At 30.3% G+C, this 27228-nt stretch overlaps 1 protein-coding gene across 2 annotated transcripts in view; it reads right to left on the bottom strand.

Annotated features, from left to right (window-relative positions):
* Positions 1 to 3056: 3056 nt before the first annotated feature.
* LOC132718349 (voltage-dependent calcium channel subunit alpha-2/delta-3-like) overlaps positions 3057 to 27228 on the bottom strand; it is a 57398-nt gene continuing 33226 nt past the window's right edge. The window contains exons 3-37 of one of the 2 annotated variants that reach the window (XM_060702045.1): positions 26502 to 26603; positions 25980 to 26039; positions 25224 to 25419; positions 24158 to 24289; positions 22405 to 22619; positions 21913 to 22080; positions 21468 to 21593; positions 20931 to 21009; positions 20570 to 20619; positions 19713 to 19826; positions 19294 to 19350; positions 17883 to 17963; positions 17222 to 17314; positions 16572 to 16655; positions 16261 to 16335; positions 15574 to 15635; positions 15106 to 15170; positions 14677 to 14728; positions 14296 to 14399; positions 13659 to 13737; positions 12398 to 12451; positions 11326 to 11400; positions 10971 to 11086; positions 10498 to 10546; positions 10005 to 10128; positions 9479 to 9618; positions 9121 to 9202; positions 8449 to 8501; positions 8254 to 8312; positions 7869 to 7957; positions 6724 to 6869; positions 5074 to 5114; positions 4316 to 4456; positions 3612 to 3697; positions 3057 to 3189 (exon numbers count right to left, since the gene is read on the bottom strand). In XM_060702045.1, the coding sequence (XP_060558028.1) occupies positions 3082 to 3189; positions 3612 to 3697; positions 4316 to 4456; positions 5074 to 5114; positions 6724 to 6869; positions 7869 to 7957; positions 8254 to 8312; positions 8449 to 8501; positions 9121 to 9202; positions 9479 to 9618; positions 10005 to 10128; positions 10498 to 10546; positions 10971 to 11086; positions 11326 to 11400; positions 12398 to 12451; positions 13659 to 13737; positions 14296 to 14399; positions 14677 to 14728; positions 15106 to 15170; positions 15574 to 15635; positions 16261 to 16335; positions 16572 to 16655; positions 17222 to 17314; positions 17883 to 17963; positions 19294 to 19350; positions 19713 to 19826; positions 20570 to 20619; positions 20931 to 21009; positions 21468 to 21593; positions 21913 to 22080; positions 22405 to 22619; positions 24158 to 24289; positions 25224 to 25419; positions 25980 to 26039; positions 26502 to 26603 (3357 nt within the window). In that variant the 3' untranslated portion in view covers positions 3057 to 3081. The remainder of the gene's footprint in view (positions 3190 to 3611; positions 3698 to 4315; positions 4457 to 5073; positions 5115 to 6723; positions 6870 to 7868; positions 7958 to 8253; positions 8313 to 8448; positions 8502 to 9120; positions 9203 to 9478; positions 9619 to 10004; positions 10129 to 10497; positions 10547 to 10970; positions 11087 to 11325; positions 11401 to 12397; positions 12452 to 13658; positions 13738 to 14295; positions 14400 to 14676; positions 14729 to 15105; positions 15171 to 15573; positions 15636 to 16260; positions 16336 to 16571; positions 16656 to 17221; positions 17315 to 17882; positions 17964 to 19293; positions 19351 to 19712; positions 19827 to 20569; positions 20620 to 20930; positions 21010 to 21467; positions 21594 to 21912; positions 22081 to 22404; positions 22620 to 24157; positions 24290 to 25223; positions 25420 to 25979; positions 26040 to 26501; positions 26604 to 27228) is intronic. The other variant, XM_060702046.1, reaches the window with a different exon arrangement.

Genomic DNA, 27228 nt, shown 5'->3' with positions numbered 1-27228 from the left:
CTTAGAATGACCAACCCAACTTGCAGACAACAATATTGAACACGTCGATCTTTTTACGAGTACAAATAGAGACAAGTGATACTTCTCTGAAAGTTCAACACATTCAAAACAATACAGTTTATTGAAAAGTTGAACAAAATAAGGCATTATAATATAATTGATTCAGCTTGTGAGCACGGCAACAATTTGCCATTAATAAAAGGCATCAGAATGATACAACCAACTTATTAAAAGAACCAACAATAAATTAAATATACAAATCACTAGCATAAACAGCATGAAAAAAACAATATAAAAAACAAAACATATCTCATCACCTGAGTACAGTTACAAGTTATATTTATTTAAATTATATACGTTTAAAAAGGAGTTAACCCGTTACTGCACTAAGGTGACCATCTATTCCAGCTCGATTCTGAAGCGAATTCTTTTAACATGTCGAAAAAATGCCTTTGGAAAATTATTAATAAAGCCAAATGATAGTTTATTTACATAAACATGTAGTGACACAATGGCAATTGTAATGAGACAATATATTTTGTTTTGATTCTTTCAAATATAAATTGATTTTAAAATATGAAGCAAAATGCTGACATTAAAAAATGTGCGTGGAAATTTACCAACTTATTATTTTTAAAATCATTTCTTGCTATATGGTCACAGAAAGTAGTTGGATTGTAAATTATTAAACATATTAGTTTTACAATGAATCATTTCTTATCATTACAGTTAACTAAACTTGCAGAATTTTAAGGAAATGTATATTGAAACCTCTTATAACTAAATAAGTTTAAACTATTTTATTCCGCATGTAAGAGTTTTATCGTATAAGAACCTAAATATTTAACTGAAATTTAAAGATAAATAAGTGTCTATAAATAAATTACGTAACATTTATGAAGAAATGTATGATAACTGCTTGAGCAAGTCAATTGTTCAATAACAATATAATTTACAAGTATATACATATCAATCAAAACATATATAGTTATCATATTCACAAACAACCTTTATGATATAATATAAAATAGTGTCAATCATGGTACAGCATTTCCTTATTAATGTGTATAAACTCATATTAATAAATTGAACAATTTAAATTTCAAAAAATAAAACAATATATCAACATAAATGTCATATCTGTTTAAAATACAATTCTTTGTTCCTATCAAAACAGGCGATTGTTTCAAAGGACAGTTAACGGTGAACGGCTGAAACATAAACAATAATCACAAATATACAAAATACAACACGAGATACTTAGTATCTGTTAAAAATATCAGCCGAATAAAAGCAATTATTCTCAAAGAACAATAATCCACCTTTAAGAAAACACAATATCAAAGTCCTGATACAGTAACATTTCATCATCTATGAAACAACAGAAACCTAAATTTTAGAAAACTGAAAGTTGATAAGACCAAAGTAATTTAAGTTAAAGATATTCAAATCATTGAAAATTTTGTAGGCTAGGTTTCATAGACGGCAGTGATATACAAATTACCATCCTAGCTCCATAGCACCGGCTGTTGCAGAATTCAATATAATACAAGTGTAAAAATTGTTAAATTTAGAGAATGATAATATCCGCAGATTTGTGTCACAATTACTGTAACAAAATAAGAATTTTTAAACATTTTCCCTGCAAAATGTGCGTTTATGTATATAACCTTTACGGTATAATGGTTTTCATAACAATACGAGTCTCATATTTATATTTATGTATACACGACAAAGCATTCACAAGTCGAGTGTATATCACATTTTAAAAGACATCCGAAACAAAAAAATATAATACATTCCATTATGGCATGAAAGTGTTATCAAACATTTTTCTTCCATCGGTACACATATCAATCAATATCAATCATGCATCAATACAATTTTTGATCATAATAGGTACTCGTTATTCAATGTCATACCAATTATGCTGTTAAAAATACATTATACATATTACATTCACGATGTCATGTTATGAAGCATAAATCCAATTGTCATTACGGGTCAGTCCAAACTTCATCATATGTACAATGTATTTCAGGTCGAGAAATAAAATCAATTAAGGTATGCTTACAATAAACACATTTTTTGCGTCACAATTGGCGTTGGTGTTACTAATCAGTAGGTTTTCTGCGGTATCCCAAATCGAGGCAAAATGTCTCTCCAAAGCAATGACAAAATATTAATCACAGTAAGTGGTTGAACATAGTCAGTATACCCATTTATTGTAGATTGTAATTTTCCGAATTAGATGTCAGTGTTTTTATGATGTCTAAGTTTGCTAAGAACTGTGAACAATAATAAAACTGATACAACAAGATTTTTCTAGATACTACGAAGGCCTTTTGATTTATGTGCTTAGCACTTTGCATATCTTTTAACTTTGTGAACAAGGCAAGTTTGAAAGATTTGATGTGACCGTAACTTGAGAATCATTTTAACAAAAACAAAAAGAAAACAATTAAGTGTTACAAATCGGACGCATGCCTGAGCAAAAATGCACAGCTTGTTCTATATTAGTACGATGGTTCTTTTAAAGTGCGTCATTATTTCAAAAGTACAAAGTAACGATATACTAAGATTATCATTGAGTAAAAAAAAATTAAACGGGAATTTATTGAAATCTGTGACATGTCTAATCCGAATAGTAAGATAATCAATAAACTATTCATGGGAAGCTGTGTTCCTTCTTACGGAAGTACAATTGTTCCTTTCTTTAAAAAACTGCCAGTTTTTATTTACGACACTATATATTCATAAAGTGACCATTTATAGTATGTATTGTTAAAAAATAACATATCAACTTTGTGCGAACTCTAAACATGTCTATTCATATCAACAAAAAGACTGTGTAGCAATTATCAATATTTTCTTGTATCAAAGTTAAGCATAGTATATCTTTAAAGTGTAAATAAATATGTTACGGAAAAGAGAAATACTCATTGATAAACAATCATTCTGATGCAATGTTACCATCACATGTTACTGTAAGTCGTTATGTTTAAAATAAAGTCAATTAACGTAATGCCTGCCACTCAAGTTACGTCACAACAAACCTTGGTATCTACGTGGTTGTTATCATTAATGATTGGAAAGTAATTTTATGCCTCCGACTAATGATAATGTAACTGTCAAAAGAAGTAAAGATAATGATAATCTTGCATGAGCTGTTCCACATGGAAGTGTCTCCTGAAAATGAAATACAAACATTTTTAAATGTAAAAATATTTATAAAAAAGTAAAATTTAGCATACTTAAGCATTGAAGTTTTCGACGTGCATAAAGAACACGTAGTAAACCTTGTCAATTTTCTGTTTTCTTTTACTATCGGATTTTATCTGTTTAAAAGTTGGTATGCCTTTTTTTGCTGTGGGCATGTTTAAAGTCCGCATATTTTAAAATCAATATCATGCACCTGATTATGCTTTTATTAAAAATCATTATACAGTTGTATTTCTTTGTTTAATTTGTAGTTCAAAATACATTTCAACAAAAGGTTAATATAGATTTTACGAGCAAATGTTTTACATGTTTTGTTTTAATTTAATATACATGCTTATTATTGACGATTTGTTATGTTCACTAAAATCAAAATCCAAAACTCTACTTACATTTCTGTAAAAATCAGAGCACTTGGGTGGCTTCAACACGGCATACTCACTCCGTTTTCTATTCTCGCATTGTTCTTCTGCAGACTGTGCGTAGTGTTAAGGAAATCATCAAAATATTCTTATTGATTTAATTAATATCACACCTATTACATGTTGAATCGTTTTATATTTCAAACATTTAATATCAATTACACATCTTGAGGACAGAAGACTTTATATAACATCCGTACTTTAAGATTCACGTCATTCAAGCATATACGTAATGCGATGTACACTTGCTGTGTTTGCATGAACATTCTTGTTTGTGAGTTAAAGTTATCCACAATTCTAAACTATCAGTATCTTAAATGTAAATCTTGTTTTGATTATTTAAAATGCATCAATTTAAAAGAGTAAAAAAATAATATTAATCGAATAACATGATAATCTAGTCCCTTATCATAAAATATTAAATTGCTTATGCTTAACTCTGATATTTCTGAATGCATGCATGGATTTGTCCAGATTTAAATCTAGAAAAATCATTTGAAATGAAAACGATTTTAATAGCAAAATTAAAAACAAAACAAAATAAAATGAGCCATCAATCATCAGTATCGTGTCAGATCAAACTGCATGAAGATAAATGCGGACGACTAAGACCAATCATATTTGGTTTGAGCAGGTCAGATATATATATAGGTATGGTAAAGTTTTAAGGATATCATTAATTTCTGTATGGGCCAGGCCAAAATCGTATTGTTGAGCATCCTCACAATAGTCACAACCTCCTTTTCCCTTTGACACGACTACCAGCAGTAAGTTAGTATCATTTACCAACGAGACAGTGTAGAAAATATTGCACTGTAATGAAATAATCAATTGCATGGTTAAATATAAGAAGACTTCATGATTAGCTGATACAAATAACACCGTTTACAACTTGATAGCAAATAAGAATATAAAAAAACGGCGGGAAAAACACACGTGTGTTGGATTAGAGTCAGGAAAAAGTCACATGCTAGTAGCATGTATCTGTATAAACGATATGTATATATACTATAGTTGCCTTACTTTTTCCAAAATTTAACACGTTGTATTTAGTTAAGGCCTCATCTGATAAAAAATTGATTTATTTTACAACATAAATTAATACATGTAATATCAGTAAAACTTAAATAGGACCTGTATTCCAGCTGGCTAAGCGCGGAACATAATATGTTTACTTTGAAAATAACCTAGCATTTAAAAGGAAATGCTAAATTTGGGCATATCCTGAAAGGTCATTTCGGACTTCTGGTTATGTTTCGACTGAACAGTTTGGTGAAGAAAATATACCCCTGCCCTGCTGAGTGTTGATAGTTAAAACTTATACAAAGTATAGGATACATTTTGTCAATATAAATAGCATTTTTATATATACAACGCTCATTCTTAAAACAATAATTTAACTTTAAAGAATAAAAATAAGAGAACTACTTATCTGTTAAAATACCAGTGCACGTGTAATCCGTCATTCTACACCTAAAATTGTAATAAAGGAACAATGAAACGCATTACAAAACAACCATAAAACACTTTACTGTATTTTTTAAAAGGTATAAATTGTTGATGCAGACGGTCGAAAATGTTTTAAAAAGTTTTACCTTGAACATAAATCAAACTAGAGTATTTGTATTAATACATGACAGTAACATGATAATTTCATGTTGACAACAGAAGGAAACAAGAGGGCCATGATGATCGCTCACCTGACCCATCGAACTCATCCGAACAATTACCTAGACAAGCATTTTGACCAAGTTTCATGATAGGGGAGTAAAAAATGTGACCACTAGAGTGTTAACAAGGATCATCAATATTTAAGAAGTGTGACGTTGTTTTTTACCCCGGTGACCCATATTCGAACTTGACCTAGAAATCCCCAAAACAAACTTTCAGACCAATTTCCAGGATACTTGGATCAAAACAGTAGCCACTAAAGTGTTACCAAGCTTTTTCTATTTTTAGCGCCGGTGACCTTGTGTTTCATGCAAGATAATCTATGTTCAAACTCATTTGAGCAATTACCTAGACAAGCATCCTGACTAAGTTTGATGATAATTGAGTCAAAAATGTGACCAATAGAGTGTTAACAAGGTTTTTCCATATTTGGGCGGTGTGACCTTGCTTTTCATTCGAGATGACTCATGTTCGAACTTGACCTAGAAGAAATCAAAACAAACTTTCAGACCAATTTACAAGTTATATGGATTACAACAGTAGCCACTAGAGTGTTTAAAAGATTTTTCTATCTTTAGCTCCGGTGACCTAGTTATTAATCCGTGATAACCCATGTTCAAACTCAATGACACAGACAAGCATCCTGACCAAGTTTGATGATAAATGAGTCAAAAATGTGACCACTAGAATGTAAACAAGGTTTTTTTTTCATATTTGGGCAGTGTGACCTAGTTTTTAAAACCAGGTAATCCATATATAAACTTGACCTCGAAATCATCAAAACAAACTTTCAGACCAATTTACAGGGTATTTGGATCAAAACAGTAGCCACTAGAGTGTAAACATGATTTTTTATTTTTAGCTCCTGTGACCTATGTTTTCATCCGAGATGACCCATGTTCGAACTCATCCGAGCTATCAACTAGATAATCATCCTGACAGTTTGATGATGATTGAGGCAAAAATGTGACCGCTAGAGTGTTAACGAACAAGTGTAGACGGACGACAGACGAAGGACGACGGACATTCAACGATCCTAAAAGCTCACCCTGAGCTAGCTCAGGTGAGCTTAAAACATATGCAACTATGGCATTTATTTTACAAATGTGCCTAATCAATAATATGTAGTTTTTGTTTTTGTTGTACATTTTGTTAACTGCAGGTCGTCTATATTCAAAGTAAAACAAATGTTTCATGACAGACACGAACTAAGTCAAATTATCATGGCTTTCATAATTTAATGTTGAATATTGTTTTAGATATTGCTATGGAATATTGTAATGCCTTGTCCCATTTACGTCAATAAGAAGACACAATCAAACATTACATGCAAACGGATTTTTGGAGAAAGCTATATTAACAATAAGATACAATACAAATACCAGGTTTCAGTAGTTATTATAACTCCTACCTTGAATAATCTGTCGCACAACCTTTAACGGTGCCTTCAGCGGCTTTCCTGTCAAAATTTGCTTTGTACAATGTAAATTGTCTATGACATGGGCGATGCCCCACAATTTTCTTGTCGGCACTATCTGATGAACATGTCAATTTTACCTGAAGCAATATTTTGTTTTTATTACACTGAGTATAATGCAGTTCCTTTTAACTCACCGAACTCTGGTAAAAGCATTAGGGTGGATAGCAAATATTTTATAACACACAATTAACATTAGAAATTTGTCCATAGGACTCAAGTGCCCCAAACACTACCTTCTACTGACATACAGCAGGATAATATGTTATCATACTTGACTCTCCCTACCCCTAAGTTGTTGGGGAAGAAAAACAACGTCCACTTTTTTTCTAATGTTGCGTACTGATTTTTGCACATTTTCACATGCCGACCAACAGTCCTGTAAACTTTAATGACTAAAAGTCAAATACTTCTTCAGCTATGTGCCACATAATTTGAAAAAATCAACATTATACTATGTTGAGTGCAAAACTCTTTCAAAACTGAAATGATATATATGTTAAAACAAAGGTGCACAGCTTCACATGCTGATTAACATTCCTGTAAAGTTTCTAGATTCTAGCACAACCACTTTTTGAGATACACATTACAAAATATTTTGAAACATTTTTGTTGTCACGGACACTTACTCAACAAATTATGATTAAATATACAAAAAAAAAACAAACAACAGGTGCATATTTACAAATGCTGGCCGACATTTTTCTTTGTATCAGAGTTGTGCTACTTTTTACTATTAAATACGTTTCAGAGTTAAATCGTTTACCAATGCATGCAAAGTGTGTTTCCTAGAGTACAGGTATTAGCTACCCGCTCTCACTGTCTAGAACATGCTCGTTGATTAAAACTCATTTTTATTCTAAGGTTTACATATTTTGACGACAGGGAAAGAGATAACGATAAAAAGGTCATATTCAGATGCTCGTATATTGGTTACTATTTTCTGGGAGTATTTTGAGGGAACGTGTTTTCTTTTTAGCCTATGATACAAAAGAGAAAGAACACCAAAACTATGGCACTCTTATAATCAGATAGTCTCGTGTTTCGATACTCTTTCTATTACGTATATAATAATTTACCTGGTTATATGACATACGCTCCTGAGGTTTAAGGTCTTCATAATCATAATCTTCTAAGACCTTATCACATTCTTCCTGTTCATTTTGAGCTGTAATAAATAATTCATTACAAGTAGTTTGTACAATATCATGCTATGTTTTCAAAATTAACAAATTAACTTAATCTGCATTAAATACGTAAGAGAAATATGACTTATGCAAAAGAATGTTATAGCGCTATAATAGTATATATTGGTTGCATTTAAAGTAATAAATGTATGACCAAAGGAAATAAAAGGGATTCATTTCTTTTAAATATAAGGTATAATCATAGTTGGAAAATCATAAAACTTTTTTCAGAAGATTGAACAAAAAATTAAGATTATAAAATTTTACGAGGGCTTACCTGATTCAACATACGTCAAAGATGTCAATGCTGATCTGACACTGAATTCTGACAGGAACCTTAAATAAAAAGGAACAAATTATATGCGTAAAACAAAAAGTGAGCCATGTACTGAATCCAGTAAAGCGAAAGTATTATTTACTAAAATGTTCACAAAACTCATGATTTAAAATAAAATGAAGTAAGTTTACTTACATACATATTTCTGTGATTGTCCAAAGCAAACCATTTAATATGGATTTAATTGGCTGAAAAAGAAGGCAATATCAATAATGATGCAATATTTGACACATTTAACTTAGTACATACACTACAAATTCATCCATGCAACTTTTAACTTACATTAGATACGTTATTATCATTTTAATGGTCCTAAATCAAACGGATGTGTTTTAAGTCAAATACTGGTTATTGAAGAAATCAGGTGCCATGTATGCATGGTATCCGGGAAAGCGTACGGAGGAGTGGAAACATCAACCTTATTTAAACTCGCTAGATAGCTTTGTCCCGTAAAATAGTCCTAAATTCTAGAGCGCTTGGTGGGAAAGGAAAACATAAAGTGGCGATGACAAGTGCTACTTCCCCTTAATGTTCATTACACAATTGATCAAATTATGCTTTTATTTAATATTGTCAATGCGTTAATGTACATGCAATAAATTCAATAAATCTTATATGAAAGCTGAATGATGTTTCTAATGTATCTTATAGCATATTATGTTTGCAGTTTGCTTCAGAATCGGCTCATCTACATCTGTCCAATACCAACTCCCTGTTCAGGTCCCCGAGATTATATTTCATATGCTAGGTTTATTTATAATTTGTCTGTGTAAATATATTGCACTAATAACGTCGATATCAACTTACATTGAGCAATTTGATAGCACTATTAGACTCTGTCTCGGAGGCTTTTATATCACAAAGTGCCTGGTAGTCGGTGAAGTTATACCTACAAATATATAAATTAATGAATCGCTTGTATTTTATGACATATCAATATAAATATGATTATCGTTAAATAACGTGTTAAGTTATGTACATTTCATTTCAATTTATATTCTAATTTGTATATGACTCTTAATATGCCAGCATTTATTTAACGGCTACTCTATTTATTTTCTTTCATTCTCATAATTTTTTTATACAAATTCATAAATACATCAATGATCATATTGGAAATGATAACATTTAAAAAAATATATAACAATTATATTAATGTCCTAACCCTGTATATACACCGTCATCAAGTAATGCCTTCATTACAGCATTTTCGACGTCCCCGAAAAATTTACCAACAGCTAATTCAGAATCAACAAGCTTTGACATAACATAACCATGGTTGTCGATAAGGTAACATAAAACGGACTGAAAAAGAACAAAAAATATACAATTATTGACTAGTGTTCGTTGAATATGATGTGATATTCACCAGCATATAAAATATTGACCGAGGCTTTAGGTAGTCAATAACTGTTTTATTATATGTAGAGTCTCAGATTTTAAGAAGATCACAAAAGTTAAAGCCTTATACAAGATTTCCCTGTGAAGGACAGGAAAAACATTAATATCTGTTGTAACATATTATATAAAATTTCTAATTCAACATTTTGTTCTTCTAATTGTTAAGTACATATGTGCACTAATATTCATTTTAACGGATAATCCACAAATAATATAATGTATACTTAAGTTGTACAGTATATCACATGATATAGCAAACATTAGTTATATATTTATATGTTGTATAATACCTCGCCATCACAACTTTGATTTCTGTATCGTGCACTGCTTGTACTCAAATTAAAATAACTTTCCAACATTTTGTATTTCATTTGATACCCGACTACTGCAAATATTGTGGGCACACGTCGTCTTCTGTAACGATAAAAATTCACAGAAACAGATTATTCTTTTGCCTTTTATTTGTTATTTGATACGTCTACAACTGCCTTTTAGCATATATTTGCTTAATGAAAGAGTTTAAAAAGAGAGAAATGTTTGATTGATAATAAATGCGCAAATTTGTCGATTGTGAGCACATTTTTATGGAAACTAGTCATTAGTTAAATCAAAAGATTATATTTCTAGCGTATTAATTGTATTTGTTTAGCATAATTCAATGATAACGTCTTCTACGAGAATTTCTGTTAACAACCCCCGGCTAATGTCACAAATAACACAAATCAAATCGGTGCACATTAGGACAGCTTTAGTCAAAATCATTATTATGAAATATATACATACTTGCTAATGGGTGCACTGACAGTAACCAGCGTTGTATTCGGATTGAAAACTATTAAATTAGAAAATAACACATGTCATATAAGTTGATAATGATTTAATACATATAGTTAATAAAAAGCCCGTTCTTAAATACTGAACGGTATTTTATTTTATGTTTTTGAAAAGTGCGACGATAAATACTTCATTTGAAAAGTTCTAAAATAAAACGATAAATTAATAATTACAATCAGCAAAAAGCAACATTATCAATGATATAAAACTACAATTATTCGATGAACGTTAGTTTTGCCTCCGCAAATGTATGTGCGCACAAGTGTTTGCCACCTAATATTTTTATATGAGTATATAAGTATAATAGAAATAATAATTCAATAATAACTGTGTGTAATAGTAACACGTAAAGAAATCTGCACGATATCAAATACTATCATATATTATGTTTTACATCTCAAGTTATATACAGTTGTACTAACCTTTTCCCAATGGAACTGAAAATGTGAACCTGTATTCTGGGTTGCTCTCTACTCCTTCTATAGCTCTCTTGTAGTACAGAGCATCTAATGTGTTGGTGTTGTTTAATATGAAACCACTGCAATAATGAGAATAAAAAAATTGTGAATAAAATTCCTCGACCTAGAATCATCATGGTGGTCTTAGAGGTATTTATTTTCGACAGAACATATTGCAAGACTACTGTTTTTGTAATTGTGTATTGAAAGTGTCCTCTTCTTGGTTGCATCAAAATACGTATATATCTATTTATTGGAATGAATAAGGCTATTTGATGAAAAAAAACATGTTATGACTGAATATTTAAAACAAACTCACGGAACGGTTTCATTAGATGAAACATATTTTGTCAGGCCAGTGCTTGTACCAATAAAACGAAGCTCAATATCCTTGCTGTAGAAGTAAATTTAAAAAGAAATTAATTACACACACAAATAAAGTGATGAACAGAAAACAAAGAGAACCAAATGTAGCATATCACATAGTTATTAAGTTATATAACATAAGTACGTTTAAAAAATACAGTCATGTACTTTTTACTCCACTCAAAGAATATATTGTAATTAGATAATCTCTGTACAAATATATTGACAACAAAATGTTTGTATCGTAGTTCGTACTATTAAGTCAATTGATAATGTGTTAAAATATCATCTTAACAAAAACAACTGATTTCTGTACTATTTTTAAAGGAAGTAAATTATTGCAAAACATAAACATACATATACATATGCAAAGGGGTATTTGCGTTTGCAAAGCAAAAGTAATCATTTCGAAATATAAGCTTACATTTTCTAAATATTTAATGAGTCGTCAATCTAATTTTATATCTAAATATATGTCCGACTGTAGTCTTATTGGTGAATAAAGAGCTAAATCTATCCATATTACCAAATATTGTGCATCTACTGAATGTATTAAGGGTCATTCGTGCATCAAAGAAATGTTAAAGAAATGTCAATCATACGAACTTATTGAAAACTCATTTTATCTTAGAAGCATGCAAAACTGTTGTTATTTTAGACTTTATAAATTATCAGTTTATATTTGCGTTTAACCAATGTATCATAGCGTTTATAACATATATTATATCAGCCTTTGTAATAAGAAAACAAGGAACTGTTCAATCTATTGTTAAGAACAAACTTGTTATCTACTCACAACCAAATACACACAAATTTGAGAAAAGTTAAAAAAGTTTTGTCGTGGTTACATTAAGTTATTAATTTTGTTTTGTTTTTTTTTTCTCTTTTCGTTCTTGCTTGTCTTTAAGTTAGCATACGGAGCTATGAAGCAAGGAATACCACACACAATATTTTATAGGTAATATAAGGGGAAGGTAAACAATGTTTAAAGATTAGGCAGCAAACAGCAGGGACAAACGTCATACCTTGACACGTAATTGCTTATAGCTTGCAGTTCATTCATTTGACATTCAGTCGAACTAACAGAAAACCAATAAGTTTAAGTCGCATTAAATCATTGCAAGCACATGAAAGACAGATGTAAGTCATTAAGGGTATCTAGATACAAAAGATGTCTAAACAACTGTATAATAACTATTTGAAAAGAAATATAAGCTCATATATCTGTATAACATTGAAAACAGTACGCATCTTAAACATTGACTAATTTTTGCCGAAAGAACGTAAGAAAGTTTGTTTTAGGATTTTTTCACATGAATACGAAACAGTATTTTCCACCATCAAAAAGGGTCTAAAAACAAAATAAAATAATGTATTGATTAATTGTCAGGGAAATACACCAAGAATGACTTCTCAGTTCACTTCAATATGATAAAAAAGAAGAAAAAATATAACAACTATAAATTCATCCGTAGCATAGATTACACTTTATAATCAATCTTTTCATAATTTTTTAGTTTGTTTCATCATAAATTGATCAGAATAAAGCAGTGTAAAAATACATGTTTCATACTTCTTAGTCATTTGTTTAAAGAAAGAATAAATGGGCAATGGAAAACAAAAACTGACACAACATATGAATTTCTGCAGCCATTAATATTACAAATTAAAGTCTTTTCCATATCGATAAAAATGACTTATATTATAATTCTCAAATTTCAGGATATTTTAAGCAAAGTCAAGACGATTTCTTTCCAACGAATATCGTTTTAAATGTTAATATCGTACACATATCGTAAAAACGGTGATCAAATGACGAAACTATATTTTCACCTCTTCTATGATAGAAATGATGTCATGATTTGGAAAGAAACAACAACCACAGATCTTAAAACGTAGTGTTGATTATTTCGTGTGTATAAATGTTGTGATAATAATAAAAGCTGCTGTGATAATCAAATTTACGATTAACAAAGTAATGTATCTTAATGTATCAGACGGGTCCCATAACGTACCAGGACGACACAATACATTTAGAACACTTTATTGAACTGTTAGTATTTACATGTATCATTGTATCAACATAGCAAAGTTGACAGTTTAATGGATACAGGCGGTGCACTTTAAACCAAAGGGCAGTGAACTGTAATGTTTAAAGATAATACTACCATAAGATGTAAGCAAATGATTTTGCGTAAACATAATGCATTAGCTTAACGTAAAAACAATCAGAATATTGTTACATTTTAGTGTTAAATTATAAAAGGAAGGTTTATACTACTTTACCTGTTTGGACTCCGTCCTCCCCAAATATGTTCTAGGCGATTGGTGTCATGCAATAAATTTGTTATCAAGTCTTCGTCACCTTAAACATTAAAGAATAATTGCAAATCATTAAAGCTGTGAAATGAATAATATTCAGAAAGGGTTTTTCATCAGACAATTAAGAAAATGAATATCATAGTAATGAAATGTTGATCCTGTCAAAACTGCCTTGATTATCAATAAGTCCAATACTGCCGTGTTTGCGGTTTGCAAATTCTTTGTTTAATTACGAATTATCTTTCAATAAACACTTTCTTTCCCTAATTATATGTAAAACTAACATTTTATATAATGTTCAACTTACTTACATTGTACAAACAAACTTAAGAGTTTTAGTAACTGTTTGAGCAAATATCGGCTTGTAACTCTATACGCTATTAAACAACATAATGTACACATGTGAAAATTAACCGGAATAGAATGAATATGGTTATTAAATGTCTAATGAAACAAAATAACCATCGAACTGATAACAAAACAAAGCACATGGCATGGACATATGGCTAGCATTGTTAGCTAGCTATGATAAAGGTACTTCTAAATAACAAGTATATTACGGTAAGCATGTATAGTAAGTATAAAATAAAACAATTCTTACACTTGTATTTTCCTCTATTTAGTTTGTACAGTTTATATAGCCTCTTTAGCTCGTTTTGTCTATCAATACCAGTTAATGTTGGGTCAAGATCGTCACAATAAAACCTGAAACAGATACCATTGCGTTGTTATATAAAACAAACTTCAACATTACAAGTAATCAAAATTTGTTGGCATCTGAATCAATGGTCAATTGTGCATACTTTCATTGCGGAGTAGTTTTGCTTCAGATAATTCATTTTAAAATATGTCCTATGCAATATATTTCTAAATACAATTCTATTATCTGATCATGAGTATTTAAAATTGTGTCTTTTATTTTGTATTCCCTTGCTTAAAAGAATTATGATTTAATTATAATTGTCAGTATATATTTACATACCATGGAGCTAGCTCTAAATCCGTGGCATTATTCAAACATTTGTCAATCAAATCTGTAAGTAGATATATAAAATTAAGGTACCAATAATCTCAAAACATAATATTAAAATGAGAAAATTAAAAAAACAAATGGATAATACCAGTTGGGCAACTTTAATCTCATATTGACTGAAACATGTATCCAGAGTATAATATTGTTTTCGCAAAGCGTTATTTTCTTAGTGCTCATCTTTGACGGATGGCATTGCTTGACAACGCTTAGACAGTTGCGGTAATGAGAGTAAAATTGGCCATATATTTATTCTACAATTTAATTTTGAATTTTCTTCTTTTTGGCTTCATGCATTGCATGTTCTTTAATGTTTACTTTTAACAGAACAGGCAACACAGAAATTATAAGTATATATATTATAAAATATATAATACTTACCTGGCACACTTTTAGAATGTTTGTAAAGCTCGCGTCTACTTGCTGGAGGCAAAGCGATACCTATGCTGAAACGTAAATAAGATACATCAAAATTTATATTCAAGCAACACATATATTAAATTATGTTTCATTTCATATGGTTCAATCGGCATATGCCATGTATATGTTTTTGAAATACTTGCCTTTTATATACATATCGCCAATAAACAATGCTTATGGTAATTAAATGTGAATAGAAATATTTGATATATATATTATAGGTATAACAATTACAATTAATTAATAGCCTAGTAATATGCTATTCGAATAAGCTCTGAACTTTTTTTGTGTTTGCATTTCGTTTATTAACCTCGTTTCTGTAAGAGACCATGAATGCAGAACATAAACATTAACAACCTATTCATATATTTATTGAATATCAATACGTAAAGTTAAAACGATTTAATCACTTAACCTTTCAAGAATTACCTAAAATCTGTTCCATGTACTTTGCAATGATGGAACTGGTAGCTCCTATTGGCCATACGTTTCTGTTTATAAAATATAACATGTACAGTCAAAAGTTTGATTAGTGTATATTGAGTCTGAATGTATGGGTTTAGCATCGAACTATTACAAACGTTATGTATTCGAAACATTATCAAAGTATAAAAAATAGGTTATTTTCAAAGATGTCAATAAACTTGTATGTCCACTTTAAATGCAATATGACACTTCTGGAAAAAGCTAAAAACTTTGTTTATTGATAAATTGCATAAATGCTATTTACCAGAGACACTATTTGTCTAAATATTTTCTAAAATTACCACGATGTATATAAAGAATGTGAGAAGATCTTTTGTTCAAACACTTACAGCTTTACACCCTCAATGTTAAGTTACCTGACAAGTTTTGCATGTGGTGATAAGTTTTCATTAATCATTTTCGTTAAATTGATCAAAGACTCCTGCGTTGATAGACACAATAAGTCTAGCTTTGTAAATTATAAAATAGACACAAGTGAACACGCAATAACTGTCACCCAGAGTTAAAACTTGGTGTTATTATCTCGGGAATAAATTTATATTGTTATATTATTATTATGGCCAAATTTCATGCTTTCGATTATAAAAGAAAATCGCTGAACTGTGTAATTATATGACTTCGATAACTCACCATGTTTTGATAGTGACTCAAAAGTTGAATTTCCTTGCTGCCACATTCGTTAGGGTTCTGAAGATCTTTAATTATCTACAAACAAGCACACAAAAACATATTTTCTGTAAAACATTTGATTTAAATTTAAAACAAGATATGTGTACTTTTATGGAAATCTAGGAATGTACATAGCTTATTGAATATGACATAACAGTGACCAACATAATGGTCTGAAGTTTCTTTTTGTCTTATAAACAATGATATCAGACACGAAATAATAATGAGACTGTTTATCCAAAAGCAACAGTCATTTTACCATTTGTAATTACCTCTTCAAATTCATCTCTGTTTACAGGTAAAGCAATATCCGTCAAATTGACATTTTCATAGTATGGATGTAAAACAAGTCCTTTCTGAAAATATTAAAATAATGGTATAGAATGTTATGTTTAAAATAATCATACCGGCAGTGCATATATAATATCATACATCAGTTTTATCATGCTGATTATATTTTGATTAAAAATAATACACTTAAGTGTAGGTCTATATGGCATGGAGACGCTACCTACAGCAACATAAATTAGGTCATAAACTAACCGGCAAAGCATTTCTTTGTAACCCTTAAATGTCAGGATAAGACACTCCCGTATCATTATAATTATATTACGTGATGAAACTTAAATGTCAGGATAAGACACTTCCGTATCATTATAACTGTATGACGTTATAAAACTGTAGATTATCGGATGAAAGTATAAACAGAACCTAAGAAAACTTTAACTTAATTGTACTGCAAATATAAGGTTTGATTCTAACAGGTTCTTATTAATTGCGATCGACACCAAAATCTTATGCTACAAGCGGTCTATCTCGTTTAAAAAAAGTGTTCATTAATGTGAACTTGACACTAGCAGCCTTGATAAAATTGCATGCGAAAATGATTTTTGGTTTGAAATATTAAAAGTGTTATACGAACCGTTTTTGGAATTTTCTTATATGGTCTATAGTCTGGATGCATCAAGACATATCCATTATGGTTTATCATAAAGGCATAACCATTAGCACCAAGCTGAAAATCGGAATGGAATATACTGAACTTTAAATAAATCGTTATTAAACACTACCTTAAAACAATACATTGTTGACATACAACTAGTTTCTTGAGAAAAGGTGATCCCCTCGGAAGCATTTTTCACAACGAAATCATGAGTGATCATAATGAAAAAAGTGCAACATTCATCACGCTCCAAATGACCAGCTTGAGCAGTACTCAATTTTCAACATTTTAATAATGCTAGAATCAATGATCCCGAAGGACCAGAAAAATAAACGCAAAACGCTAACAAAGCAGGTGTATATAAAGGTGCTCCACTTTTCGATATATGTTATCACAGGTTACAACCAAGTTTTACAGTTATGTTGTCACAGATCTGTGCTAGGAAAAGCAATCATAACATTTCGCTTATTATTGATATATTTAACATGTTATTGACGTAAAAACTGTTTATCTCTAGGATAATATAGATAAGCAATGTTCCGAAATTCTATTTAAATGATAATTTTAATATGGTTTATTTACATAAACATTATTTACATTTAAATTATCGTCTGACTGCAATGTAATATTGATATCTCACCTTATGCACAGGAATCCTCTGTTTTATAAGTTCTATAGGCACATCTGTTCCCATTACCCCGAGTAAATTGCCTTCAAAAAACTTGAAAAAGAGATAATTATCTAAATTAATCTAAATTGATTACAAATAAAGGTATAAAGCATTTATCATCCTTTATCATTTGACATTGTGATACGGGGATGGAAATAAATAATGATAAGACTGAAATAACGGTTTTTTGAAATGGTTGTCCTCTTTGGCGATATGAGCAATGGTCGTATCGTGGGACGCAAATCAATATTACCTCTGAATATAAGTACATGGGTATCTTACTAACATTAAGTGTTTCATGGTCATCCGCTCATTCTTAGTTAGTATCTTAGGCTAAAATAGCTCTCTTTGCCATAAATGCTTATCAGAGATCTTTTGGTTATTTTTTTGTTGTTGATCCATTTAAGAATTTTGATTTCATGGCCAAACCGATACTTTGTTATGCATCTCGAATTTTGGGCTTTGAATATGTAGAAACAATCCATTCACAATAAATGTTGTCAAAGTATGTTATATGTACGGGAACTACTAATACATGTGTGGCTCTTGGTGAATGTGGTAGACTTTTTTTAATTGTGTACTACATAATATATTAATTGTATTCGATATTGGTGTAATATGTTAACCATGCCATCACATAGACATCCAAAACAATGTTATAAAATGTTTAAAATCCCTAGAAGATGCATGTAGAAACTGCTGGGCAACCAAGGTTAGAACATTTTTTGTACAGTATGGATTCAGTATTATAAAGATAAGTCAAGATGTTGGCGATGTCAATGCTTTTATTACAATGTTTAAACAAAAGGTTGTGAACTATTGTACACTAAACTGGCAAGTAGCTCTCGAATCCTCTAGTAGATGTGATCATTAAAATGAGTTTAAAAACCTACTTACTGTTGAAATATATTTGACTATGGATATTCTGTCTGTTAAAATAAAGAATTGCTATGTCAAAGTTTCCTCTTTCATATCACAGGATGAATATTGAATTAGGTCGATATAATAATATTATAAAAGAAAATCGTAACTAGATGTAACAACAGTTTAATAATGCATATATAATTGATTGTGAAAACCATGCCTTTTTAAATGTGTTAAATATGATACTTTTAGACAAATGTATTTATTTAGCTTGTACGGGTCATGTTTTATGTCACTTATATTTAATTTGTAATGGGATACAGTGAAGTGACCGTCATTCAAGTGACCATCTACCGTAGTGTTTTGTTGTTGTTTTAGCATAGTAAGCAGATCATAAAATGTCACGAGGTACAGGCACATAACCTGTGCCATTACGGATTATTACGCGCTAACGCCATATAAGATTTTGTACCAATTAAAACACGCAATGTATACTCAATTGATTTAACATACTTACTGTTTCATTTTTCTTATCAAACACTGGAATAGCAACTGATGTCATGAACTGCAGTCCCTATCAAATATTTAACAAAGTTTAATAATATACAGCTAAATAATATATTACTAAAATGAACAGCTAAATTATTAATTGTACTGTAACTAAGATTAGCACGTCTACATCAGAAAACCCATTTATAATTTTTCTATTCCAAAAGCTTAAACATATTATCTGGAAGAGAACTATGTATATGACCATGGTTTGATAGCATTGTTACATCATATCAAATGCTATTTACTTAAAACGTACATTTAAGCTTAAATAAATCTGTTGTGCTTCATTTCAATTTAAGCATAAATCAACATTTTTCAAATTAATATTATTACGTAATTACTCCTCAAAGACGTCATGAGAGATTGTTTTGCAAACAAACATACCTTGTCTAGATCCATGATATCTAGGTATGACATATGATCAAGATAAATTGGTGTCCATATTTTATTTCTGTTCCTATCTATCACCATTTGTCTACTCATTACTTTAATATAATTCTGAAAGAGAAAACAGAACTGCTTGATGAAGATTCATGTTTCTAATTATTTTGATTTATCATTTAATAACGTCATTTGATATTGCTTAACACGAAAAAGTTGTTAAAGAACACAACATGTGGTATGGGACATTATATCAGACGTTTTGTACCATATAATAATGAAACAAGTTAGAAAGAGTTTTTCACCAGAACAAATATATTATGATCTAAATTTCATTGCTTAATATAAGTCTACTAAATGACTCAACGGCGTCTTTTTGACATGACGGAACTGGAAATGAGTTAATAAATGTTATATTTAATGGAGATTTGTACAGTAACGTGAGTGCAAAGTTTTAGATCATTCGTACACTCGTTTATTCCAGGACACGAGTGTACAACACTTTTCCTAAAATCGAACCAAATGAAGCATTTTTTTCTGACTTCATTTATTATTTGTCTGTTGAATATCTTCTACTTTTAGTGTCCCGGTTGGTCCATGTTAGACATTTACATTTTTGTTTCAATTTTTATCCTTTTTGAACCTCAGAGGATTTCAATTAAGAATTAAGAATTATAAAAAGCATCATTAAATGATAGTTAAAAGCCAAAAGCTACCTCACAAACGATCGTACCTGAGGTTTATGTTGTTTTAAATAAGCAGACACAATAAACTTCAAAGATGGGGTTTATAGTTATTTGTATGTTAAAATTATTACTCGATATTTAAGGAAAGAAGCCAAAGAGATGGAAAAAATTTACCTGCACATTTTCTTGAACATCTGCCAATGTTGATATGTGGGAATAGTAACCTGAAGTAATTAAGTAAACGAGCCTCAGTAATTACAAATGTAATTTCTAATAAAAATATTAAGGAACTATATATAAATAAAGTAAATCATATAAGTAACAACACTGATTTTCTTTTCTTTCAATGTAATAAATAGGTTATAAATTGGGCACCAGTATCATATTGCGCACGTTAACAAAACGCAAGAAATGTCGTTTATAAACTGTTTATGCCTACATTTTCTTTGCCTTGCAAAACCTGATCGGTTGTATAATTAATTATAAGTTTGAACTTGAACATGTATACTGTCAAAAATCAACTTTTTAAATATACCTTTATTAGCACAAGCCATCCATCGAACCTCTCGGTCATCGTCAACCTCCCGTCCAATTAGAAATGTGAACACTCTCGTCTTTTTAATGAAATTATATATAACCAAAATGAAACACATCTTTGAGACAGAATAAGAGTCACGTAACAATTTTACTGTACAACCAGATCGTTGTCAGTTTGATTTTCGTTTTGCTACATTTGCAGAAGAAAGTTGACAAATTAATAAAATACATATTACAGTGATCGATAATATATATCTGAAAACAATATTGAAATCTGTTGTAAGGCTTAGAATGCGCAATACATCATTGAAATGCATATCGATGCCATTAGTTGCCTTCACATAAAATCGTTTATTCGTGTGTTCCCTGATAATAAACGAAATGCCTATATAGGGCATATATTCTTGCATCGATATCTGACTTTCCTCGTGAATAGCGTTTACTATAATTTACTTTTTAGGTAAACTACTCTAAAATAAATAATGATTAAATTGATAGAAATCGTGCTTAAAAATAAAATTCATAATATACTAACCGTGATAGCAGTAAAATTGTGTGTCCAGTGATTAAACACTCTATCGTAGTGCTCTGGTACACCGTCTGTTATCAGCAGTATCGCCATGTTACACAATTTCCCGCCACCTCCTCTTTTCATCCTCTCCTGAAAAGGACCGATATTTGTATTGTTTTGTTTCTTCTATTAATACGTCACACACATATTATAGTATAGGGCTTTTCTATTTTTAAGAAAGTGTCATTTCGAGTGGTAAAAGCGATTTTAATCAATTTGCTATTTACCGCATGCAAGCCTAGCTTTAGGTTGATACCTCTACTCGGATGAATGCTCGTATTTGAAAATATATAGAGAGACATAGAAGAACACCTTAGATGTTTATCCGACAAGAAGATTGGAAATACACCAGTTTAGTATGAACTGATACTATTTGAAATAACTGCTGAGAAATGTATGCTTAACCTACCTGATTGTTCAATAGATCATACGCCTTGTCAAAGGCCACTTTAAAATTAGCAGTATTATTTGCCCTAACTCTATCGACAGTTTCTTGGAGGCGCCGTTTATTCTGCGTTGTTGCAGGCATCATCGTCTCAGTAAAACAGCTATCCAGATATTCGATCGTATCCGAAAACTATCAAATAAATAACAAAATAAAATAAAACATTGAAAATACATAGATTTTTGTGTAATGATAAGAACATAGGTGGGTCAAATTCATTACCTATGGGCTTTAATATGACAGTATCATATATTCGGCTGAAATGATTATAATATAGATTTATTGACATTACAAAATAAATAAGCTGAACTGACTAATGTACTAAGCTCATATTTTTAGATAAATAAAGATGTAAAAACAAGCTTACTTCTTAGATTTTATTTTTTATCCATTAAATTATCTACCAACAACAAATCAGCGGACAAATATAAACAATACAACATTGCAAATACACACCCTGATGATATTGAAATAGTCGTCGTCATCTAATGTATTGAGAATCGCTTTTACAGTGCTACGAGCTATAACCATTCTTGAACCCTTCATGCTACCACTACTGTCTAGTAAAATCAAAATATTTTTTGGACGTGTTGCGGCATGCAAGTACCAGGCTCGCACCCTACAGTCGTATATATCTATTCCATTTTCATTGTCTCTAGGCCACTTGAGTCCTATAAATTAAATAAGATAACAAAGGTGTAAGAAACGCAAATTTACTGCAAGTTAATATAACTATAATAAGCAACTAGTATAATGTCAACAATGTTTTATATTGTCAAGTAAAATGCATAAAAAGCCATTATCAATAAACTGGAGGTGCAATTGATAATCTAAATAGATACAGACTAATATCATTCACAGTTAATATACTATGATCAAGACAACGAGGACACGCATGTTAGCTATTAGCAAATAAACATATAAAAATGTTTTTTTTTATTCAAACTGAATAAAATAAAATATGATAAGATACATATAATTCTATAATTATTAAGCATTAGCAAATCAGCGTAGATGAATAACAAAGTGCCCATCTGTTAAATGAAATAAATAGACATAAAAAGATGCATACGCAATTATGTGTCACCAGACTTTAGACATGACACACTATCTTATCATACAAGAAGATCAAAGATATCTTATTTCATATAAACAATATCAACTGGAAATAGGAAGTTAGAACTAGTATGAAAAGACCAGAAACAATGTCAGTAATTACTAATACCACTATCCGACAGGGTCTTATTTCACGAACTAATAAATGACTTATCTTTGTCCAGGCACGTGGAAAAGTATATTTTTAACTTGAGGGAGTTGTTTTCTTGCTACATGCTCAAGTAAAAGTTGTATTGCATCGCTGAGTGACAAATAAACGTCTATACTTATTATTATTTTAGCCTTTTTTGAGGAACAAATAGAATTACACACGTTATAAATAACATGGATACGTTTGAAGAAATCAATTGAAACTGAATCATGTTCCAACTTTTATCACGTTTGCCACAGTGTGAACGGAAATAAACAGAACTAAATAGTATTAAGAGAATTTACACTCGTTAAAAGCGACAAGCGGAGAAAAATGCATGGTCATAAAATGACCGTTTTAGCATGTTCAACGTAATAATTGAATAAACAACTGGTATGTGTTGATAATAAGGACAATTTAATACGGAATGTCTTTTATAGTTAATGGAATTAGTGCTTGAAATATTGTAAACATATAATTATTTTATCAGGATTCAGTTTCTAAATAGAGTTGTCATTTCATTTTGTTAAAAGAACTTAGAAAAGTGGTATTGAGTTTAAAAAGGGAGAGAGGAAATAAAAAATCATTGTATTATTCAAGTTCACCTAATTATGCATTAACATCAATTAAATTATGAAATACATATCCATAAATTTGAAAGGTATTGTTTAGCCACGCAATCTCTGTGAAAATCTTTTCTTCTAAATTATCAAATCGCGGAAATAGACACAAGGTGCCGAAGTTGAAGAAGGAACATCGATGATTATTCGGCAACCTGAACAACAAATGGACGACGGAGAAGACTATCGGTTGTTCAAAAAGCCCCGACAAAGAAGAAAAAAGGGTTTTAGATTTATATAACAAATTGTACAGTACAAATTCGGGGTATACTGTAACTTTCCAAACATAAAAATTACGATAGCAAAATAAAGTATATAACATGATGACTTATATTCTATTTACCTGGAAAAACTCGGAAGAATCCATCAGTACTACAGAAATATTGCCATCTTAACGATTTATCTTTTCTCTCATTTTCTCTAAATTGTTCATTTAACTTCTGTGTCCAATATGCACCATTTAAAATTTTTGGAACTGAAATGTAATGGTTAAAACATTCTTAAATAAAATTGTGTTAAAACATTTATAATGCGAAGAGGCTTTGTTCTGTTTCTATGTCGATTTTCACATGATTTATGTCAGATCTGCGCTTTTTCCACTTTTTGTTATGTATTAATTTAAATTGGGATAAATACATAATTCTTAAAAAAACTGTGTTATATTTTTGCTTAGGTAACAAAATAACAAAACATTGAAATTATAGGACATATCTGACGAATTAAGACAATTTACGCTATCCTTTCAATTGTACAAGAAAATACATTTTTAGACATGAAACACTTAACAGCATGGGACAAAATATACATGTACGTAATTTAACAATAAATGTTTTTCATCATACATTAGACAGAAGTATTATGAAGTCCATATGAAGCATTCACTTCCACTAATCATACATATTGGTAAGCAAATTTATTTCCCTGACTCATTCTTAAGTCAATACACTGATGTACCACTTACGAATCTAATACACATTGGCAAAAAAGGTTTTGACTGACTTATAGTTACGTGAAAATTGACTTGTTCACTAACATCTATTATACATATTTGGTAGAAAATCTATTTGACTGAATCAATGCAATGTCAACATTGATGCTCTATTGGAGTACATATTGACTTATATACATACTGCTATTATACTCGTATATTGACAGAAACATGAAAATGTCGGATCCATTAAAATGTCAAAATTGACGCTGTAATAATGTCAACATTGAAGTGTTTTCTTACATTTATCATACATGTATGCAGGCAAATTTATTTGACTGCATTATTAAGATGTCAACATGTACGCTCGCTCTAATTATGTCAACACTGACTTGTTCATGTACAGCAATTATACATAGTAACATGGAAATGACTGATCCATTATAAAGTCAACACTGTTAACATTTACGTGTTTACTTACATCTATCATAAACATTAGTAGGCACGTGAACGGTGCTGTTGTCGTGACTAACAGGCTCGTTGTTGAATTTCTTATCAGGAGTTAGTTCCAATGACCTTGCTGTTTGCATCAATTCAGCCATATATGTATTAGAATTTTGTGTAATATATCCTACATCTTCTGAGCTAAATAGTTTTTTGCTATTAAGGTAATCAATCTGAAAAATTATGTCTTCAATATTATACAAACAGTTTAATAATTCAACCTTTTCCTAGGCATATTTACCCCTAAATAAGTGTGATTTCATTTCTAAAAACGTGTCATGTTATTAAATCTAAAAATATTTTCCAATTGCCATATAGCTAAAACAGTTATTCTAAACGAATTATTTCACACATATTTGCTTACCCTATAGTACAGAATAATATGCCTTTAAAAACGAACACTATCAAGAATTAAAGCATCTAGACAGATCGCTGGAGAGCTTACAGCAAAATAATTATAAGTATAGTAAGATCATATCGTTATAAAAGAATGTAATGGTAACAAGTAATAAACTCTAAATAGTTTAAAATAAAATGCTGATCCGGTAAGAAAACAAAATTACTTCATACGAAAAAAATACCTCGGTTTGCAATTATGAAACTTTCGTACTAGGATATTTCAATTAGAGTTGACGTTCTTTGTACAATTTTGAGAGAGGAATCGATATATTTTACTTGCCATATTCACACTTCAAATAAAATTGATTTGACATTAGCTAAGCGCAATACTTACATCTAAATCCGGATCGTAGGTGTAGTTTTGATAAATTCGTTCGGCCTCCTTTGCGAGTGCCTGCAATAAGAGTAAACGTATCTCAGATTTATTGCCATTTTAGGAAGAAATTTATGCCCCCTTAAAACAACGACTTAATTATAACTAGAAGATTAAACATATTTTGTAAAAAAATACTTTTATCATTTAAGAACTGAATGCTTTTACTATAAGTTATTGAGATGTTTAGCATTTAGAATTGTGTCTTGAAAAAAATTTCAATCAAGGGCTATCGAAAATTAAAAATCAAAACAAAATGGCAACCGCCAAAGATTTTCCGCAAAGTTTGTGAAGAAACAAAATAAAAACAAGAAAGTAAAATAACAAATGCATTTTGACATTTTTGATTTTGTGAAAAAAGGTAAAAACCTTATACAAATGTATAATCACCAGTTTTGAAACCTCGTGACAATTGGAGAAGTACTTTTATTCATAACTAGGTCAATAATATTTCATAGTCTGACATTACCACGTAGCACTTACCTCAACGGCATCAAGTTTCTCCTTGAGCAAGTCTTTGATGTCATTTGCTATCATCTTTATCAAATCTTTCTGATCCTTACCGTCTGCTGATTGCATGTAGCTCTGAAAATGTAGCTGTATATACAGACATGACAGAAAAAGAATGGGATATGAACGTTAAATTAGATTAACTATCAGAACTTTCAATACTTAAGTGCTCATGTTGTCCCTCTGCCTTAATTTAAACAAATTGGGAGCGACGTTGCGGGCATCTGTCACAATAATTTTCATTATTTGCCATTACGGTAATGCTTTTGCTAAAGGAAACTCCATTCCAAGCGTCGTTCTAAACTGATACTTTAGTGCATCGTCCAGTTTGATCTTCATTTATTAACTTCATTATTCGTTGTGAAAAAGAAATGTTGTTGAAATTTAAATGTTATAAAAATGTAGGAAAGCAAACTGCAATAAATAAACTTAATACCGCAAAGTAGTTTTAAAATTTGAATGAAAGAAATAAATATTTTGCGGGTTCAAATCAACCACGAAATTCCTATTTCTTTCTCGTAAACTACTTGGAAAACAGCATGCTTTTTAAGATAGGATATGTAAACATTGAAGGTGAAAAATAATATTTATTCTTTACGTAACTGCTTTTTAGTTTAGAAATTCATCTTTGCTATTGTACTTTTGTTATATACTAAGGAAATGTAAATAACAGTACATAATAACCCATTGTTTTTGTATG

The sequence above is a fragment of the Ruditapes philippinarum genome, unplaced genomic scaffold, assembly GCF_026571515.1.
Source record: "Ruditapes philippinarum isolate M1 unplaced genomic scaffold, ASM2657151v2 ctg2833_1_1_1_1, whole genome shotgun sequence".
Classification (NCBI taxonomy): domain Eukaryota; kingdom Metazoa; phylum Mollusca; class Bivalvia; order Venerida; family Veneridae; genus Ruditapes; species Ruditapes philippinarum.
The sequence above is the reverse complement of the archived record's forward strand: the minus strand, read 5'-3'. Positions and strand labels throughout refer to the sequence as shown.